The following is a 22,172-nucleotide window of genomic DNA, read 5'->3' on the forward strand; positions in this document are numbered from 1 at the left end:
TTGGAAAGAACGAGCATACCTAAAACTCACCAAACGGTTAAGAAGAGGATTTTCTTTTAAGTTTTATTATATTTACCAACTGCTCCCGTTGTTCCTCCCCACCTTCCCCCCCCCACCCCCTCCCCAGCTAGCTACGGCCCTGGAGTCCTTTTGTGTACATTTTCCCTGGGCACATAATATTATATGAATAAACAAATATTGCACAGCAAAAAAAAAAAAGAAAAAAAAAAGAAAGAAAGGTTTTAGCCTCATTGAGGACAGTGAGATAAATGTTAGATATTGGTTTCCGAGACTGGCCTCGTTTTGCTATGACCAAGAAGCATGTGATAAGTTATCAAGGACTGACCTATTTCGAGAAGGACGCACCAATGCATATCCAGCGTACCCGGATACACATTACACCGCACCTGTGTACGGCCTTGTTGTCTGGCATGTAGCCCGAGTACTCTGGCTGTATAGGGCTAGATGGACATTGGGACAGTCAGAGTACTCGGGCTACATGCCAGACAACAAGGCCGTACACAGGTGCGGTGTAATGTGTATCCGGGTACTAGAACACATACATTTATTAATCATCGGCTATTGGATGTCTAACATTTGGTAATTTTTACATATAGTCTTAGAGAGGAAACCCGCTACATTTTGTTCCATTAGTTGCAAGGGATATTTTATATGCACTTTCCCACAGACAAGGTAGCACATCCCACGGCCTTTGATATGCCAGACGTGGTGTACTGGCTAGAACCGACCGCGCGTCAGACGAGCACTTTTCCACTGGGCTACATCCCGCCCTGAGATATTTTATATGCACCATTCCACAGGCAAAACAGCACATACCACAGCCTTTGGTATGCATGCCCACAGTGTCGCAAGTTCCCACGTAAGACAACTAATAACCATTGGCACATATAACTCGCAGAGGCGGGACGTAGCCCAGTGGTAAAGCGCTCATTTGATGCGCGGTCGGTTTGGGATCGATCTCCGTCAGTGGGCCTATTGGGCTATTTCTCGCTCCAGTCAGTGCACCACGACTGGTACATCAAAGGCCGTGGTATGTGCTGTCCTGTCTATGGGATGGTGCATATAAAAGATCCTTCGCTGCTAATCGAAAAGAGTAGCCCATGAAGTGGCGACAACGGGTATCCTCCCTCAATATCTATGTGGTCCTTAACCATATGTCCGACGCCATATAACCGTAAATAAAATGTGTTGAGTGCGTCGTTAAATAAACCATTTCCTTCCATATGACTCGGAGGATGTGTCCATACACATGTTTTTGAACCTTCAGTGGATTGAAACGGAGTTAGGGTGCAGTTTAACACAGAAACATTCAACTGAATTACCATTCCCGTAGGAACATCTGGGGGTGGGGTAGGCACACTCGAGTGAAGGAGAATATTATCTAATGGAGGGGCCAGATTTTTATCTGTATTGATACAGAATACATTTTCGTCCTCCCTCCCCCTCCCCCACCCCTCGGTTCCTACGGGTCTGATTATACGTATTAAAAAAAACATAAAATAGAATGACCATGGCTTGTCATTGTTAGATTTAGGGTTTGTGTTGTTGTTGTGTGATCTTTGTAGGTTGGGTTGGGTTGTTTTGGTTTTCTTTTTTCTTTTTTTCTTTTTTTATGCTGGTTTTTTGGGGGGTTGTGGGGTGTTTTGTTGTTGTTTTTTTTTGGGGGGGGGTTTTGGGGGGGGGTTTTTTTGGGGGGGGGGGGTTTCTGTTTGTTTTGTTTTGTTGCTGTTGATATTGTTTTGTTGATGGGGGATGGGGCGTTTTAATGTGTGGAATGGAAAGTAAAAAGGAAAGTAAAACAAATGAACTAGAAACGTGTTTTACAGTAAAGATAGGTTTGTTTACACGGTGTAATATCCGGGTACGTCGTGACACACACCTGTTATTCATTATTCAGTTCCTACTGCTCCCATCCTATGTGTCGCAATTTACGCGCGGAAAATACAAAAGTGGAAAAAGGGAATTTTAGATTGCCGCTATGTGTGTGGTTTGTGAGTGTGTGTGTGTGTGTGTGGTTTGTGAGTGTGTGTGTGTGTGGTTTGTGAGTGTGTGTGTGGGTGTTTGTGTGGGGTGTGTGGGGGTGTCTGTGTGTGGTGGGGGGGTGGGTGTATGTGTGTGTGTGTGTGTGTGTGGTTTGTGAGTGTGTGTGTGTATGGTTTGTGAGTGTGTGTGGGGGTGTTTGTGTGGGGGGTGTGGGGGTGTCTGTGTGTGGTGGGGGGTGTGTGTGTGTGTGTGTGTGTGTGTGTGTGTGTGGTTTGTGAGTGTGTGTGTATGGTTTGTGAGTGTGTGTGTGTGTGTGGTTTGTGAGTGTGGGGGGGGTGTCTGTGTGGGGTGGGGATGGGGGAGTGTCTGTGTGTGTGTCTGTATGTGTGTCTGTCTGTGTTTGTGTGTGTGTGTGTGTCTGTCTGTCCCCAAATATAAACGCACTGTCACTGTCTATCACTTCACTGAAGCTCAGAGTTCGACACTCCACAGTGTTCAAATTGTATCTGACCTGAAGACGAGTAGGCATTATTTTTATTATAATCTGTTCTGAAATATACATAAGCATACAAATATTGAAAATTCATCAGAACCAGGGGAGTAGCGTGGTCTGGACCTGGGATGGGGGAGGGGTTCGACTATGAACCTAGCGAATCCAGGGCTGTAGTTAAGATGTGTGTTGGTGTGGCGGGTTTTTTTTTTGGGGGGGGGGGGGGGTTTTTGGGGGGTTGGGGTGGGGGTGGGTTTTTTTTTTTGGGGGGGGGGGATTCTTGGAACGAACGAGCATACCTAAAACTCCTCAAATGGTTAAGAAGAGGATTTTCTTTTTTTTAAATTTTATTATATTTACCAAATGCTCCCGTTGTCCTTCCCCACCCCATCCCCTGCTAGCTACGGCCCTGGAATTCTTTTGTGTACATTTTCCCTGGGTACATAATATTATATGAATAAACAAATATTGAACAGAAACCCCCCACCCCCCACCACCCCCCCCCCCCCCCCCCCCCCCCCATATATTTTTTAACTCTACAAAAGTGGGAAAAGGGAATTTCAAATTACTGTGGAGTCTAATTCACCAAAATATCATAATCCAGTTGTTCGAACCTCAGTTTAATTATCCCTAGGTTAGTCTGATATATTCCTTTTACTTATTTTTGCACAAATGCGAAATGAACTTTGGTACTGATTATGTATGGGATACTTTTGGTTGTCCTAATTCAACTTTCAACATTACGTCTTTTAATTATTACTTAATTGGGACGTAGTCCAATGGTAAAAGTGCTCGTCTGATGAGCGGTCGGTCTAGGATCGATCGTCGTCGGTGGCATATTGGGTTATTTCTCGTTCCAACCAGTGCACCCACGACTGGCATATCAAAGGCCGTAGCATGTGCTATCCTGTCTGAGGGGTGGTGCATATAAACGATCATTTGCTAGTAATTAAAAAATGTAGCGGGTTATTAGAATTATGTCTCACATCCAATAGTCAATGATAAATAAGGCAATGTGCTCTAGTGGTGTCGTTAAATAAAACAAACTTTAACTTCAATTATCACTTTTTTATGATTCAGTCCTTGTTTTTGAACATTTCTGTTAAGCACTGGTATAAGCTAACTAAAGTTTGCGTTTACTAGTACAATTACGAAAAAAACCGATTGTATATGCTTATTTCGATCTCACTCTGGAACAAAACATAACAACAACAACAACAACAACAACAACAAAATAACCTTCAGCTGTGTACCATATTACCCGGTAATTGGTTTGTGCTAATAATCAGGTGTGATGTCTTAAAGGTTGATGTAAGATACTGGTACTTGGCCAGTTGAGAAGGTTTGACTACACATGTGTATGTGTTTGCGTTTGTTTTAATCGATAAGCAGCTTTAAGACTACTTAGGAAAGGTAGCCTGCAGGTTTCTCTTAACAAATAGAATACTTAAAAGAGAAATTCGAAGGAAACATTTACTTGCGATTTTTCTATCAGATTACTCCAAACTGTGATGTTGTGCTCATTGGGTATGAATTTGTCCTTGTGGATATCTATACATTGTTCCTTTTGTTTTCTTTCTCTTCTTCTTCTTCTTCTTTATTTCTTTTTAGAATTTTTCTTCTACTTTCTTTTACTTCTTTTTCTTCTTATTTTGTTTTATTATTCTCTTCTTTTCATTTTTTCTCTTTTTTTTCTTTCTTTTTTCTTTCTTCTTCTTTCTTCTTTTCTTCTTTTATTTGTTCTTCTAGTTCCTCTCCCTCTTGTTTTTTTTCCAGCTTTTTGCCCTTCTTCTTCATCTTTTTCCTTTGATCATTGTTTTGCTTTAGGATTTCAAATATAAGCTATACTTTCGTTTCATTTCACCTTATTTTCGTGCTTATATCCAATCAAAGTTCAAGCACGCTGTCCTCGGCACACACACACACATACACACACACACACACACACACACACACACACACACACACACACACACACACACACACACAACACACACACACACCTCAGCTATCTGGGCTGTGTGTCCAGGACAGTGGGTTAGCTGTTAGTTGGTTAGTGAGAGAGAAGAGGATGTAGTGGTCTTACACCTACCCATTGAGTCGTTAAAACTTGCTCTGGGTGGGAGCCGATACCAATCTGCGAACCCTGTACCTACCAGCCTTATGTCCGATGGCTTAACCACCACACCACCGATGCCGGTAAACTATGTACTAAAACGTTTACCCTAAATGTGGTTTTGTATAAAATACACCATGATCAACAACAAATACCAACACGATATAAAACACATTGCATTTAACGAAATTAGTCATTTAAGCAAAATATTGTTAAGTAATGTTATGTATACTCTTACAGTTTAAATATATATACAGCTTTTGTATGTGGAAAGTGCCTGTTTTCAAGGTATCACACCAAGACTTTGACGGAGATGAAAGAAAAGAACAAAATATCCCTAAACATTCGCGAGTTGACTCGGAGGACCCAGCAGCAAACGGAACGCCAGCAGATGGCGCATAACCCTCGGAAAGGGTCGGTAGCCGCGATCCTTAAGCGAAGATCTCGCAGGCGGTCCCTGAAACAGGGTCCCCCCAGCACCTCATCCGGCACCGGACAGTACGAAGCCCGGATGGTGGTCAAACGAAGTCAGCTAGGAAAAGCGGTGGACAGCCCACCCAGTGTAAGTTACTAATTAAAATTATCACCAGTATTAAATCGATATTTCTATTAATCGATTATTTTTTAATTGTCCATGGATACCTTGAAAAGAAAATGTACTGTATATTGTGTACTGTTCGACATCCTAAAATGATAATAATTTATTATGAGAATGTTAAAACAAAGCCAATTGTAAAGCTCTCTCTCTCTCTCTCTCTCTCTCTCTCTCTCTCTCTCTCTCTCTCTCTCTCTCTCTCTCTCTCTCTCTCTCTCTCTCTCTCTCTCTCTCTCATATACTCTCTCCCTCTCTCTCCCTCACTCTCTCTCACTTTAGTTCCCTACCTCAGCATCAAACCCTCTCTCTCTCTCTCTCCTCTCTCTCTCTCTCTCTCTTTCTTTTTTCTTTCTTTCTATGATGTCAAAGCGGCATATTTGTAATGGACTCCGATATGGCAACTAACTGTATGTCGTGCTTATTTTCTCTTTAGACTGTCTCGAAGAAATGGAAATTTCGATTATGGGCTAAGATTGCGATCATTCTCCGTGGTACCTGTGAAGAATGCATCACCAAAGGGAGGTTAGTTCCGCCATTCAATTTCAGAAAAACTAAAAGTTGTGTTTGATTAGGACAGGTCGATTGCAATAGCAAGACTATTACTTCAACATTGATGACTGTAAATTTGTATGTATGTGTAAATTTAATGGCTGGGAAATTTATTTTTTTACCGTAGGTACTATAGTCCTTCCCACGGGGAACGCCTTTTTTTCATACTACGGAATTTACTACAAGTTATTTATTTCTGAGCCGATTTGGGTTTTTTTTTAAATGCACACAACAATAGTTGGCGGGGGTGGGGTGGGGGGGGGGGCACTGTTTTGTTATTTCCAAAACACTTTTTGCTTTTCTTTTTAAGTAAAACCAAAATGTGTTGTTTTTTTTTTTTTTAAATCGTTTTGTAGCAGGATGGGGCGGACGGACCTTTAACATTTGTTTTTATTATGCCTTAAACATTATTTTCATGCCATTTGCTAGCGGTTAAACTCTGTAAGCACAAATATTTATTTATGGTGTTAGGCGACGTACAGTAAGTTTACTTCTTGATCGGACTTGATAAACTTGAAATAAATCGAATTACGTGCTATATAAGGGTCACTGAGCAAGACCTGTAAGTACATTGTATCCCGGGGCTTGGAAGCAAAGGTTTTTTCAAATGAGTTTGGTAACAATATACAATATGCCCATACTCAGATGCATAGATTCATTCCATTAAATCAAGTCCGATGGTCAATAATTCTAATCATGTTTGTGTGGCTAAAACGTCTGGTGCATTTAACAAATCAAACATCACAAAGACATTAAAAATAAAAACTAAGTTATATTTCAACCTTAAAATTAAACGGAGAGAGATCCACTATTTAATTTTCAAATTTGTCACTGGAAGATGATTATTCATTGAGACTTTCTAATTTTAAATGTTAAATTTATAAAACAATGTTTAAAATTTCATAAAAATTCAAAAATTCGAAATAAAAAACTATAACTATTTCATCAAAACTCTAGGTGTATTTTAGGGCCGACATGAAACTGATATAAGCAGCGTATCAACACATCCAGGAAGTACAGCAATAAAAAAGTGTGGCACCTCACATCTAATCTACCTGGAAGAAAATGGGAGGGGTGAGGGGGGGGGGGGGGGGCACATATCATTTAAGAGATTTAATTAATGTTTTTAATAGCAACCGTCATTTTTGCTGAAAATTTCAGTTCCATTTTTGGGGGTACCCTGCATTAGTTTCAACCTCTGGTATATACTGCATAACAACTGTATAACAAATAAAAGTGTATTTATTTATTGTCATTGGATGATAGTATTTGCACAAATAATCAGTGTCACATATTACTATCAATCACACCCACAGCTGCTTTTACTCCGTAAATATTTGTGCACCTCGAACTTTGACACGGAACTCTCTTCTTTGGTACTATGCAACTTTGAAATATTTATGGGGTGCCTGTGGGGTACCTGTAAACAAATTTACTGAACGTTTGTGCGAAACTAGGGGTGTTGTAAAAACATCTGGTTATACCGACATATGAGCCATGAAAGGTACCATTTGCTTCAGTTAATACTTTGAGGTCGGGGTTGTAGTACTGATATTTATGGGTCATAGTTTGGTTGATATATTGCATATAGTGTGTTTAACATGGTTGCCTATGTTATTTTATTTAGTGTAGTGCAACCTTTAGATCAACAGGATGAAATGGCCTTCCACTGACCTTGCGGATCTCAAGGGTTCAAAGTTAAAGTTTGTTTGGTTTAGCGACACGACTAGAGCACATTGATTTATTCATCATTGTCGTAGAGAGAAAACCCGCTACATTTTTGCATTAGCAGCTAGGGATCGTTTATATGCACCATCCAACAGACAGGACAGCACATACCACATCCTTTGCTACACCAGTGGCTGGGATGAGAAGTAACCTAGACCGACCGCGCATCGTGCGTGCGCTTTACCACTGCAAGGGTTCAAGAGGTCCCTTAAATAGAATTCTGATCCCCTCCCACTCAAAAATCCCAGATACATCATAGAGTTCACTTTTGAGCGGGTGTAGCCCAGTGGTAAAGCGCTCGATTGATGCGCGGTCGGTTTTGGATCGATTCCTGTCTGTGGACCCATTGGGCTATTTCTCGTTCCAGCCAGTGCACCACGACTGGCATATCGAAGGCCGTGTTACGTGCTAACATGTCTGTGGTATGGCGCATAATAAAAGATGCCTTGCTACTAATGGAAAAATGTAGCAGGTTTCTTCTCTAAAACTATATGTCAAAGTTACCAAATGTTTTACATCCACTAGCCGATGAAAAATAAATCAATGTGCTCTAGTGGTGTCGATAAAAAAGTTAAACAAACTCTCATTTTGTTACTTTCAGACGGGCAGACCACAACCCGTTTTGTGTTCAGATTGAGTCGTGCGACGCGGCGGACAGCACAGTGCAGTCCAACTCCGCGCAGGTAGACAAACTACGCTACATCTTCTTCAACCCGGCACACTTCAAAGCCAACACTCAGGTATTTCAGCTACGTAAACAAGTTTCCATATAACGACATTCCAGCACCAGGCGCGTGTGCAGAACTCTTAGCGGAGGACCTGGGGTGGGGGTCTAGACTGTGGCGGGCGAGGTTTATGGGGGATCGAGTCATGCTACACCCGTCGTGGTTAAGCCATCGAACATAAAGCTGGTAGGTACTAGGTTCGCAGCCCGGTACTGGCTCCCACCCAGAGCGAGTTTTAACGACTCAATGGGTAGGTGTATGGCCACTACACCCTCTTCTCTCTCACTAACCATTAACATTTAACAACTAACCCACTGTCCTGGATAGACAGCCCAGATAGCTGAGGTGTATGCCCAGGATAGCGTGCTTGAACCTCAATTGGATATAAGCATAAAAATAAGTTGAAATGAAATAAAAGTTGCAGGATGCGTTTCACGCCTATACACTCATGTGCTACCGATGATCATGTTCCGTACTGTTTTACAGATGCGAATGTCACACGAAGTGAAACAAATATTGACGAAACCACCCGAAAAACGAACAGAGGACGAAATCCATCACGTAATTTGGTTTCAGAATATTCATACATAGAGTTGTCACCTGTTCCCACTCCAAAACTACGTTTGATGGATAAACAATATATACATTTGTTTTAAATAAACAATATACAGTAGGTATAGTTTTAATGGTTTCTTTTTTAAAAGCTCATAAATACATTTTATATATCATTGACATTTCACATTTTACACTTATATGTATACTGCATGTTTACATTTTATAAAAATCACAATATCGATGCATTATTAAATAGATGGAGAAAGGAAGGAACGGGCGAATACGTGAATGAATAAATACATGAATGAATGAATGAATGAATGAAAGAAAGAAAGAATGAAGGGAGGGAGGGAGGGAGGAAGGAAGGAAGGAAATTACAGATGGATGGACCAACGAACGAACTAATAAATATATTAATGTTTATTACTGACACCAACTATTCAAGGCATCAACTACTGATTGTTTAAAATCAGTATTTGATTAAATGGAGGTCATGCACTGATGGAAAATATTATACGCTTGTATGTGATTTAAATTCCTTCACAGGCGATGATAGCACTACGAGGGTTAAAGCTGGTAGCGGAATATCCGGTTCGTATGCAGCGGAATCTGGCGCAGTATGGTTACTTCAGCAGGTAATACACGGTCCATACGCCTGGTGGTAATAAAAACAATATTCCAAAAGGTCATAAGATACGGATACTTCAGACGTTAATGGAAACAATACCTCAAGAGGTATTAAAATACAGACGCCTTAAACGTTAGGCCTACTAAAACCAATACGCCAATACGGATACTTCAAACGTTAATAAAAACAATACCTCAAGAGGTATTAAAATACAGACGCCTTAAACGTTAGGCCTACTAAAACCAATACGCCAATACGGATACTTCAAACGTTAATAAAAACAATACCTCAAGAGGTATTAAAATACAGACGCCTTAAACGTTAGGCCTACTAAAACCAATACGCCAATACGGATACTTCAAACGTTAATAAAAACAATATGCCAAGATGTAAAAGAAAAAAACCGCTCTTCAAGCCTAATAAAAACATATTTCAAGAGGTTATAATTTATTTCGAAAGATAATAAAAACTATTTTTAAAGAAATAATATAATATATGGGTACTCCAAGACCCTAAAAAAAAGAAAAAAAAGATCTTCTTCAATAATTAATAAACTATAGATACTAAAAGGAATAGAAATACTAATGAATAGCATACGGATACTTCACAGAGATAATAAAATGTTAATATTTTACCAGGTAATAAAATATCAATATTTCACAATGTATTAACATATGAAGACGTCACAACGTAATAAAACATATTATGATTACTGCAGGAGGAATGTCAACTTTCAAGACTTTAAATAGTCCAAGAGGTAATACATTATGAATACATAAAAAAGGATATATCCAGGTTTATACATATTCTTCATGAAATAATAAAATATAGATATTTAAGAAAATATAGATACTTTGAGATATAGTATATTGATTATGAATGCTTCAAAAGGTAACAGAACATGGATGAACCAAAGGTATTTCAATACTGATACTACATATATAATTATGTCTGCTCGTTGGAGCACAAAATTAACTGCTTGCTAAATTGTAAATAATTTACTCAATTTTTTCCAGTTATGGTCCAAGGCGGTTTGTGATTAAAGAAAACAGGCGACCGGAAGGCTTTTATTTCATAATTTACGGTAAAGGTGGGTGCTGTGCAGAACATGCACATTTTTAACGATTTGATTTTATATATAATTACGGAGACCTTATACTAATAATATATACATTAGTACCATCACACACAATAAAACAATTGTATTTGCCAACGTATAATCTTGGAAAAATTAACTTTACTCTTGGAAATATCAACATGTAAAACGTAGGCTACCTATACAGGGTTTTGTGTTGTCGTTTCAGTGTTGGTAGCTGTGCTGCAGGGCAGTGGCTATGCGAAGACTGTGGTGGAGCTCACGGCAGAGCATAGTTTTGGGGTAGGGAATGTTTGATGGACCTTACCCCTGTATTCTCTTTATTCCTGGGACTGTGCATACTTCATAGGTGTATAATATATAGCCATGTATAATATATAATCATTTATATTGGTATTACAACGATTTGTTTCGAAATATTCTTAACGATTTGTATGATATAAAATGATATCAAAAAGACATATGTGGGGTATTCTATACTGACACACAATGAAAACGCAAAACAGATATTTGTCAATGTTTTGTTGTGATTAATGAAAAATATATTTATTGGACTTAAAATAACAATTTATGAGAGGAAGCCATTGATTGGTACTTTTTTCTGGGTTTTAATCCTGGTTTTGTTCTCGTTACACATACAATAGCAGAAACACACAAAATGGTGTGAAATGCGTTCACTACATGCTCAATCGTGCTGCATGCAATGCACGTGAAATGCCAGTATGTGGACACATAAAAGTCACGTAACGGTGTCATATTCCTCGTCACATTAAGAATGCCACGACTCGGGAGAAGAACAAAGGGAGCGAGCGTTGGGCATGGTTCAAGGGGGGACTTCGCAAAGCCAATTTGCTAGGACCTTCTGAGTCCATCCATCAACTATTGGACGACTTGTTGAAGGTCATCAACAGACCGGGAGTGTCCGTGATCGACCTCGACCTGGTTAACGTCCCGTTACGACCCCACGCCAAGATCGGCAGATTCGACGACACCACCTCCGTGACCGGTTCAGAACTACGACGATGACAGCAAGCAACACGATAGGACGTCATGGAAGGCCTATCCATCCGATGACGGTCATCCGTCGACGGCTGGACTCAGATGCAGACGCCCATACAACGGTAACATCATGACACCGCGACATCGTGCTGCGAAACTACAGTTTGCTCTCCAGAATGGTAATCATCCACCAGCCTTTCACCGGAGCATTGTTTTCTCAGATGAGTCCCGGTTCTCTGTCTCCTTTGTCGATGGAAGAGCACGTGTGTACAGGAGACTCCATGAACGGTACGCTGACGGATGTGTGAGGGAACGTGATCGGTTTGGCGGCGGTTGTCTGAAGGTATGGGGGCAATCAACTGTGATTTTAGGAGTGATCTCATCATTGTCCACAATGCCCTTACAGCCCAGCGTTATGTTGACGTTATTTTAAGACCAGTTCTCCAGCCACTTTTGCGCCGTCACCGAAGACCAGGAGGTCCCCTTCTGTTTCAACAAGACAATGCCCGTCCACATACTGCGAGAATTACCCAGGCATTCCTGCAACAAGCCGGTATTACCGTTATGAACTGGTCCGCCGTTTCACCGGATTTGAACCCAAATGAACACATGTGGGATGAGTTAGGACGTCGTGTACGTCACCTCCAGCCACCACCGCGTAACGTCGCTGAGCTTGCACAGGCGTTCCAGGAGGAGTGGAAGAACATTCCTGTGGCTTATTTGAGATGTTTGTGCCAATCCTTTCCCCGTCGTCTTCACGCATGCTCACGGGCCAATGGTGGACACACCAGCTACTGACCTTGATATGGGGGGGGGGGGGGGGGGGACTTTTCGATTACGAATGCAACTCGATTACTGATGATAACTGGCCATGTTTCCATGTGAATGTATCTCATGAATACCAGTCATTAATGTCATATTACATTAACCACCAATTCATGAATAGTTTGTCGTTATTTGCAATGAAAAGTTGTTTTTGAGTTTTCATTGTGTTTCAGTATATTTCCCATATGTTGTTTTGAAAAAAAACAAATTGAATTGTGTTTTTCTACTACCAGCTTATCTGTAGTGCGGCTGTGCTTACTTAACTTATTTGCACATAGCAGCTCGTTTCAGTATTGTTAATTTTATTGATTGGCGTGGTTTTGGAGGCCGTGTGTTCATCGTGGAGTAACCAATAGAGGTATTTCACATTCCACTGCGCATGTGCGAGTTGCAGAGCAACTCGTGGACGCTAACCGTGAAGTCACGCGAAATTTTGCAAAAATAGCTCTGTTTACATGTTGGGCGGCATGGGCAAAAGGAGGCCACACAATAGGAATGTGAATAGCTCCATTCTAAATAAATTAATCAGCTTTTCACTGTTTATTAAACCGTATATCATATGATACCTGTTTTGATGTTGGGTTTTTCCTGGGGGTTTTGTTATTTTTTGTTCTTGTTATATTTGTTTTTGTTTTCGGGGGGGGGGGGGGGGGTCTGGGTTTTGGTGGAGGTGGACTTTTTTCTTCTTTTTTTTTGGGGGGGGGGGGGGGGGGGCTAATATTAATGCATGAAATTAAAATCATGTGACAAATTTGCTACATAGTTTTATAAGCCCCATGGCAATGATATGCTGATATACAGAATATTACCATGTGAAGTATGCCTGTATTCAGTCGCGCATTCATTTGTGCGCTGATATGCTTTCATTAATTAATTCATATATTTATCTATTTATGTATACACTAACTTTCTCATTCATTCATAAAAGTGTTTTATTATTTATTTATTTATTTATTTGTTTTGTTTTTTGTTTGTTTGTTTGTTTGTTTGTCTGTTTGTTTTCAGTGTATTTATTATTTATTAATTTATTTATTAATTTGTTTATTAATTTACAACTTATTTATTTATTTATTTTATTATTTATAGTACATGTATATTAATTAATTTATTTATTTACTTTTTTGTTTTTGAAGTGTATTCATGTATCTATCTATCTATATATATATATATATATATATATATATATATATATATATATATATTGTTATTTATTTATTTATTTATTTATTTAATGACAGGAGCTGGCAATTATAAATGGAACCCGTCGCCAGTCATCTGTTATCACGAAGACATATACGGAGATACTTGGTATCTCAGACGAGGTGACGAGTTCGTAGTTCTAGAATATATCTAAACATCTGTTCATTGTCTATGTATACTTATAGACGAGGTGACGAGTTCGTAGTTCTAGAATATATCTAAACATCTGTTCATTGTCTGTGTATACTTATAGACGAGGTGACGAGTTCGTAGTTCTAGAGTATATTTAAACATATGTTCATTGTCTGTGTATACTTATAGACGAGGCGACGAGTTCGTAGTTCTAGAGTATATTTAAACATATGTTCATTGTCTGTGTATACTTATATTGTCTAAACATGTAGACATAATTCAAGAAGGTACTTAAACGTGTATCGTCTATATGTAGTCGTGTGTGTCTAGGTGCAACCACAGTTGAAAAATGTATTTCAACATGACATTGTATTACCTACACGCACTAATAGATCAAGACGTGTACCCTCTACACTGGTCAAAGGCCGTGGTGTGTGCTGTCCTGTCTGTGGGAAAGTCCATATAAAAGATCCCTTTCTGCATTAGGAAAAATGTAGCGGGTTTCCTCTGATGACTACAGAAATACCAAATGTTTGACATCCAATAGCCGATGATTAATTAACCAATGTGCTCTAGTGCTGTCGTTAAACAAAATAGACTTTATTTGTGCCCTCTACATATATTCAAAAAATAGAAAGACATGTTTTATTTAACGATGCACACAACACATTGTATTTACGGTTATATGGCGTCAGACATTTGGTTAGGGACCACACAGATATTTAGAGAGGAAACCCGCTGTCGCCACTTCATGGGTTACTCTTTTTCAATTGGCAGAAAGGGATCTTTTATATGCACCATCCCACAGACAGGGTAGTACATACCACGGCCTTTGATATACCAGTTGTGGTGCACTGGCTGGAACGAGAAATAGCCCAACGGGGATCGATCCCACACCGACCGCGCATCGAGCGAGCGCTGTACCACTGCTATATATATTCAGGTGTAACTGCCTATGTCTACTCATGGTTCAAAGAAGTCTTTAAAGGCGTACTGTTTATATGTACTCATACTTCAAAAATGTATTTTTTAAAAACGCGTAGTGTTGGCGTGTTTTCGTAGTTCTAGGATCGATCCCCATCGGTGGGCCTATTGGGCTATTTCTCATACCAGCCAGAGCACCACGACTGGTGTATCAAAGGCCGTGGTATGTGTTTCCTGTCTGTGGGATGGTGCATATAAAATATCCCTTGCTGCTAATCGAAAAGAGTAGCCCATAAAGTGACGACAGCGGGTTTCCTCTCAATATCTGTGTGATTCTCAACCATATGTCCGACGCCTTATAACCGTAAATAAAATGTGTTGAGTGCGTTGTTAATTTCCTTCCTTCCTTCCTTTATACTGTCTACATTTACTTATAGGGCCAGATTTACAAAGCATCTTTTACGTGCAAGCATGATTATAATATGTAAAAGTATTATGCACGCGTGTAAGACAAAAGCAGGTCATGTAACCTCGGTGGTGTCGTGCATAAGGCTGACAGGTACTGGGTTCGCAGCTCGGTACATGCTCCCACCCAGAGCGAGTTTTAAGAGCACTATACCCTCTTCTCTCTCACTAACCACTAACCACTAAGAATTAACCAACTGTCCTGGACAATATCTGGAGTGGGGTGGGGCACAATCTCTAGTGAGTGGGTTACAGCCTTTAATGTGTGTGTTTGGGGATGAGGTTGGTACAAGCCCTATTTTTATCTTCATTTATATAGAGTACGACAAAAAAACGTACATTTTCGTCCTCAGTTGGGCAGCTGTGCATCCCTCCGCCCCATCCCACCCCCGCCACGCTACGCTCTCCCCACCCCCGGTTCATACGGGTCTGCTGTTTATAGGTTATATATAGTTCAGGTACACGTGCTCATAATGTTATAACACATCAAAACAATACATACACGGATCATACAAAAAAGTTAAAGGTTTTTTTTTTCTTTTCTTGTTTAACGGTACCACTAGAGCACATTCATTTATTAATTATCGGCTTCTGGGTGTCAAACATGTTGTAATTCAGACATGCAGTCTTGCAAGAAACCCGTTAAAATATTCAAAGAAGAGTAGATGGAAAAGCATCAATTAAAGGGATATACCCTAGTTGTTTTAAATAGGCCTACTAAGGCATAGTTTTGACTACAAGAGCCGAGTTTTTTTAAATAGGCCTACTAAGGCATAGTTTTGACTACAAGAGCCGAGTTTTTTTAAATAGGCCTACTAAGGCATAGTTTTGACTACAAGAGCCGAGTTTTTTTAAATAGGCCTACTAAGGCATAGTTTTGACTACAAGAGCCGAGTTTTTTTAAATAGGCCTACTAAGGCATAGTTTTGACTGTTTTTTAAATAGGCCTACTAAGGCATAGTTTTGACTACAAGAGCCGAGTTTTTTTAAATAGGCCTACTAAGGCATAGTTTTGACTACAAGAGCCGAGTTTTTATAACTGAAATCATACTCTACTTACATTTTATTGTTTAGATTATCCATTTCCGTACATTCGAAGTGTTTTTGGTCATCCTGTTGTTTTTAATATCACAAAATTCATTACATAAAGTAACAGTTATGGAGTAGAGTTTTATTCTATTTATAGAGGGTATTTCACCATTTCAAAGTCACAGACTCATGTTTCACTCAATTGTAACTTTATCCAAATGTGTTACAGGTTTGTCGATCAACTAAACTTAGTGTTAATTGTCATGGGCTGAAACTAGGGTCTGTCCCTTTAACTAAACTTAGTGTTAATTGTCATGGGCTGAAACTAGGGTCTGTCCCTTTAATGCAACACGTTTAAGAATAAAATTATTATGAGGTGTTTAAATACTTCACACTTTGATTCCACACTTCGGTCAGTTTCTGTTTACTTTCAAACATATGAGTTAGGTTTTTGCATTGTTTATTGCAGGTTTATGCAAAGATATTTATGGTAGGAGGAGCCAAAAGTATAAACGATCCCGACCAGGAGAGGTTTCTTAGGTAAGTTATTGGATGACGTTAATTTTTAACATCAACCGAAAATTTATCACAAATCTAAATTAAAGTGATGACAATATGACAATACACAAACATTACAATTAAAGTTAAAGTTTGTTTTGTTTAACGACGATTAATTGATCATCGGCTGTTGGAAGGAAGAAAATATTTTATTTAACGACGCACTCAACACATTTTATTTACGGGTATGTGGCGTCAGACATATGGTTACGGACCACACAGATATTGCGAGAGGAAATCCGCTGTCGCTACTTCATGGGCTACTCTTTTTCGATTAGCAGCAAGGGATCTTTTATATGCACCATCACACAGACAGGATAGTGCATACCACGGCCTTTGTTACATCAGTTGCGGAGCACTGGCTGGAACGAGAAATAGCCCAATGGGTCACCGACGGGGATCGATCCTAGACCGACCGGGCACCGAGCGAATTATTTACCATTGGGCTACGTCCCGCCCCTGTAGTCATTGGAGAAAACCCGCTATATTTTACTAATGCAGCAAAGGATTTTTTATACATGCTCTTTCCCACAGACAGGAAAGCACATACCGCGGCCTTTGGTCAGTTGTGGTGCACTGTGGTGGTGAACGATAAAAAAAATCCACACGATCAGTTGAATGGATCCACCAAGCTGGTTCGATCTTACGATGCAGACACCTCAAGCGAGCACTCAACCGACTGAGCTAAATCCCCACTCCTAATCTAAGTTTAATTCTGGAAAGTGACACAAACTAGTACATCCCTGTACTTTATAGAACCCCTCCTTTAAATACATATTTTATTGGCTTGACGATTTATACAAAATATTACTAAAGTAGTCATTTGACACTTTAATAAACAGTTTAAATCGATCATGTATTTGTTAATGTGAAACCAGTGGCGCGTTCAGGAGGGCGGGCGCCCGTGAACAGTTTGACTGGTATCATCGTATTCTATCACACCACATTCATTTAAAGTCAGGCGGAAAAAAAACTAGTCTAGCGAGAGACCGCCAGCAGTTGCTATCCTAGACATTGCCTCAGGCATCACAATGAGTTTTTCGGAAATCAACCAGTTGAACTTTAAATTGGGGGGGGGGGGGTTTATTTTTTAATGCGTTTTGCAATTTCGTTTAAAACGACATTCAGCTGAGTAAATCGGAGTATAACAGACTCATAGTACTTATAGTGTGAAATGTGTTATATTAATGGTGTTGTCGTAAACAGGTGAGTCACTGTTGTTGCAACACAGGTAGTCTATGTTTACGGCTAATAAAGTATATATAGTACATCCCGGACGTCGATGTAGAAATACCTGTATCGCTGACATAATGATTAGCAAAGAAGAGGAAAAACAACAACTGAAAGCAGATTTATTAGATGTGGCGTCTCTTACAGTGACAAACTGGGGGGAGGAGGTGCACAAACACACACACACACACACACACACACACACACTATACAACCATATATATATATATATATATATATATATATATATATATATATATATATATATATATATATATGCGTATATGTGTGTGTATATGTATGTATGTATGTATGTATGTATATGTATATGTATAGATATATAAAAACCATCCCTGCTTCTACAAAGTGGGGCGCACTAGCCCGAGTACTCTGACTGTCAGAGAGCTAGACGGACATTTGGACACGTCAGTGTATGCCCTTTACAAACAGCCCAGATAGCCAGTGTTTGTTCAGGACAGCGTGCTTGGACCTAAATTGGATACAATCACAAAAAATAGTTGTAAATGAAATGAGTTGAGTTCATCTAACATTACCAGGACGTTACGCATTTGCGTCCCATTACCTTAAATCTCCTGTAATAAGCATAATTCGGAACGTACATTTATGTTTTATGCCTCGAATTAATTGCAGGGACATTTGCGTATATGGATTTGTAACTAAATATGCATATGCAGTGTGCATTTTATGTTGTAGGTCACTCAACTTTTTACGCGGATGGCCAATCGAGTTATTTGAGAAGTACGACCCGAAGAATTTCACTTTTAGTTACTTCAGGTGAGCAAACAGTTGGCTGACGTACGTGAGCTTTTGTTTGTGTCGGTCATTTTTGTGTTCAGTGTAAAGCAGTTATACACGCTTTTGTACAGGATCTATTAACAGATACTAAGTTGTTTTGTTTTGTATCTTTCTTTTCTTTTTCTTTTTTTCTTTTTTTTCCCCCTTTTTTTTTCTTCTTTTTCTTTTTTTTCTTTAATTTTTTTTTACCAGTTGGTGGTGGAATAACTTATCAGTAGTATAAACAACCGGTTTTTATCAAGCACAATTAAATATATCTGAAATATATAATTTTATTTTAATGCATAATTTTATATGACTGTCATAGTAACAAAATTAAATAACTTTTTTTTTTTTTTTTCTTTCTTTTTTTCTTTTCTTTTTTTGGGGGGGGGGGGGGGGGGCTTGTTTAGGGGTTGTTAATTGTTTTGGGGTTTTTTTTATTATTGTTAATTGTTTATTTATTTATTTATTTACTTTTTGATTGATCTTTTTTGTTGTTGTTGGAGGGGATGGTGGCGGGTCTTTTCACTTTTCTTGGGTAGGCTGGCGGTATTTGTTTTCTGTGTTTTCCCCCATAAAATAATACAGTAATTACTATATAAAATGTTTCCATAAAATGGTTTTATTTTCTAAACTATTGAATGTTTTAATTTTAAAGCTGATTTCAGATTGGTGTTGTTGTTTTCTTTATAGACGAAACACTGTGATAGTACGAAACAGTAACTTTTCCGACTGGATTTTTATAGTTAAATCGGTAAGTTGTTGACATTAAAGGTTGAATACAACCAAATAAAATCACATAGACGACAATAGTAATACACGTGCTATAACCACTATAAGACTACTTTAATTCCGCAAAGACATCGTTATTTCAATTTTAGTTGTATCCCTGCACGTTTTAAACAAATGTCAGATCATCCTGTCCCATATCTCATCAATGGCAGTATTTAATGCGCTATTCAAAGTTAGGTGTGCATCACTCTTTGACCCAGAGAGATGTTACTTGGTATAATACTGTTACGTTATTAGTAACTAGGAAAAAAAAAGCTATTGTGTGTCTAACATATGGTTATTTCAATGCTTGGTCGAGAGATAAAGAGAGGAAACCCGCCATTTTGGGCTACTTCAATCAAAAGATCATCGCAGGAATCTTTTATATTAGTGGTAGAGCGCTAACCTGAGGTGCTTGGGTTATAGGCTCGAACCCCCTCAGCGAGCCAATTTACCGGTAGTTGTTTCCTTCCCAACTAGTCCCAAATGCTGGTACACCAAAAGCCGTGGTATGTATGGTCCTGCCTATGACAATAAAATGTATTAAATAAAATATAGACCTCTTGCTGCTTAGACACCAAATAGTCCCTTTCCTTTTGCGCTCCAGGGATCGATCACCGTACTGAAGAAGCTGATAAAGGTCAGACACACACGAACGAAGTTTGCAGGTCGACCGCAGAAGGCGTTCTCGGACAGGTTACTGGCCTTTCAGAACAACGAGCTGGGCCGCGACTCGTGGATCTTCGACATGTCCCAGGCGGACGTGAGCTGCACGCTCACCAGCGACGACAGCGACGACGACGACGACGATAAATATGACGAGGCGTCGTACGAGCGGAAACTGAGGAATAGACCGCACACATGTTATTCGAGTCCCAGGGTTTTACCGGGTCCTGGCCGGAACCGCCGACCCAATGTCCGGCTCACCCAGTCGGTAGCAGATAACGTGAAGAAAACTCAAAGCCAACAGTTTGAAAATGTTAGTATAGGGGTTGTACGATAATTACGTAACGCTTTAATGGGGTGGGGTCGGCAGATATCGGAAAGAAACCTTACATTAAAAAGTGTAAAAATGTTATGGGCTGTTCGACAATTACGTAACGCTATGATGCGATGGGTGGGGGGGGGGGGGGGGGGAGGGTCGGCAGATACCGTAAAGAAAGCTTACATCGGTAAAAGTTAGGGCCGTTCTATAAATACGTAACGCTTAATGGGGATAGGGGCTTCAGCAGATAGCGTGAAGAAAGCTTACATCGAAGTGTCAAATATAATGGTTAAGGGCCTTTGGACCGTTACGTCACGCTATAATGGGGGTGGGGGTCGGCAGATACTGTGAAGAAAGCTTACATCGGACAGTGTCAAATATAAAAGTTAGGGGTCGTTCGATCGACAGTTACGTAAGGCTATAATGGGTGTGGGTCGGAATATACCGTTTAGAAAGCTTACATCGAACAGTGTCAAAACGTTAGGGGTTGCTTGACAATAACATAACCTTTTAATGGTATGAGGGTAGGCAAATACCGTGAAGAAAGCTTACTCCGAACAGTGTCAAAACGTTAGGGGCCATACGACAGTTACGTAACACTATAATAGCGGGAGAGGGGTAAGATACCATGAAGAAAGCTTATATTGAAGAGTGTCAAAAGTTAGGAGCTGTTCGACAGTCATATAACGCTTTATAAGGAGCGGGGACGACTACAGTAAAGAAAGCTTATAGCGAACAATGTCAAAAGGTTAGGGTAATTGCATAACGCTATATACTGTCGGCAGTGACCGTAAAAAAAAGCTTTCATCGAACAATATCAAAAGGTTAGGGGCTCGTTCGACATTTACATAACGCTTTGGAGAATGGGGGTGTCGGCTGATAGCGTGAAGAAAGCTTTTATCGAACAGTGTCAAAATGTGCTCGGCAATGACGTAACATCTTAATGAGGGTGGGGGACTGGTAGATAATGTGAAGAAAGCTTACATCGGACAGTGTCAAAACGCTAGGGGCCGTTCGACATTTACGCAACGCTATAACGGGAGGGTCGGCAGATACCGGCAAGAAAGCTTACATCGAACAGTGTCAAAAGGTTTGGGGCTGTGAGGGGTGGGGCGGGGCGGGACGGGACGGGATGCTAATAAAAATATTGTATATATTTTATTATGGCATTATAGCCATCAATGTAAAACTGTTTGGAACAACTCAGCGTAACACTTTAGTGGGGTGGGGCGGGGGGGGGGGGATAGGGTCGACAGATATGATGAAGCGCGTGTAAAACTTGGGCCTCGTTTTACGAAGCGATCTTAACGCTAAGACCACTTTAAGTACATATGGTAGCTACGCACTTAAGGTGATCATAGCATTTAGATCGCTTCGTAAACCAGGGTCCAGAACATTTCATTTAGAATATATGTATATATGTATAACAACTATGACGACTGAAACTGTCAAATCCAATCATATTTTATTTTGTATTTCCCCAGAAACTGGAAGTAGTCGGTACGTCGTGGTCAGATTTACCTCATCTGAGATCTAGCTACATTACAGGTATTTTACTCCATTAAATTAATTAAAATCAGGTTCAAACCCGCTATTCTGACACGCAATTCGGGTTCACATCTATTAATAGATACTCTTACTTAAAGTGCTTTACACACTATACGCGAGCGATTGTTGGGGCGAATTTCGCGTTGACGCTAGCGACAAGTACATGCACACTGCTCGCGAAAAAACCTCAAAAAATGTGTGCGAATTTTCAGTTGTCAGTGT

General features: G+C 39.8%; 1 protein-coding gene across 1 annotated transcript in view; it reads left to right on the forward strand.

Moving 5' to 3' along the window:
- The window catches only part of LOC121369190, a 37,866-nt gene that overhangs the window by 1,124 nt on the left and 14,570 nt on the right, over positions 1 to 22,172 (forward strand). The window contains exons 2-14 of the mRNA XM_041494108.1: positions 4,899 to 5,172; positions 5,639 to 5,727; positions 8,084 to 8,222; positions 8,694 to 8,768; positions 9,309 to 9,397; positions 10,407 to 10,480; positions 10,695 to 10,768; positions 13,549 to 13,632; positions 16,530 to 16,600; positions 18,563 to 18,643; positions 19,340 to 19,400; positions 20,025 to 20,396; positions 21,887 to 21,950. Of these exons, the coding sequence (XP_041350042.1) occupies positions 4,924 to 5,172; positions 5,639 to 5,727; positions 8,084 to 8,222; positions 8,694 to 8,768; positions 9,309 to 9,397; positions 10,407 to 10,480; positions 10,695 to 10,768; positions 13,549 to 13,632; positions 16,530 to 16,600; positions 18,563 to 18,643; positions 19,340 to 19,400; positions 20,025 to 20,396; positions 21,887 to 21,950 (1,522 nt within the window). The 5' untranslated portion in view covers positions 4,899 to 4,923. The remainder of the gene's footprint in view (positions 1 to 4,898; positions 5,173 to 5,638; positions 5,728 to 8,083; positions 8,223 to 8,693; positions 8,769 to 9,308; positions 9,398 to 10,406; positions 10,481 to 10,694; positions 10,769 to 13,548; positions 13,633 to 16,529; positions 16,601 to 18,562; positions 18,644 to 19,339; positions 19,401 to 20,024; positions 20,397 to 21,886; positions 21,951 to 22,172) is intronic.

Source organism: Gigantopelta aegis, chromosome 3, assembly GCF_016097555.1.
Source record: "Gigantopelta aegis isolate Gae_Host chromosome 3, Gae_host_genome, whole genome shotgun sequence".
NCBI lineage: Eukaryota > Metazoa > Mollusca > Gastropoda > Neomphalida > Peltospiridae > Gigantopelta > Gigantopelta aegis.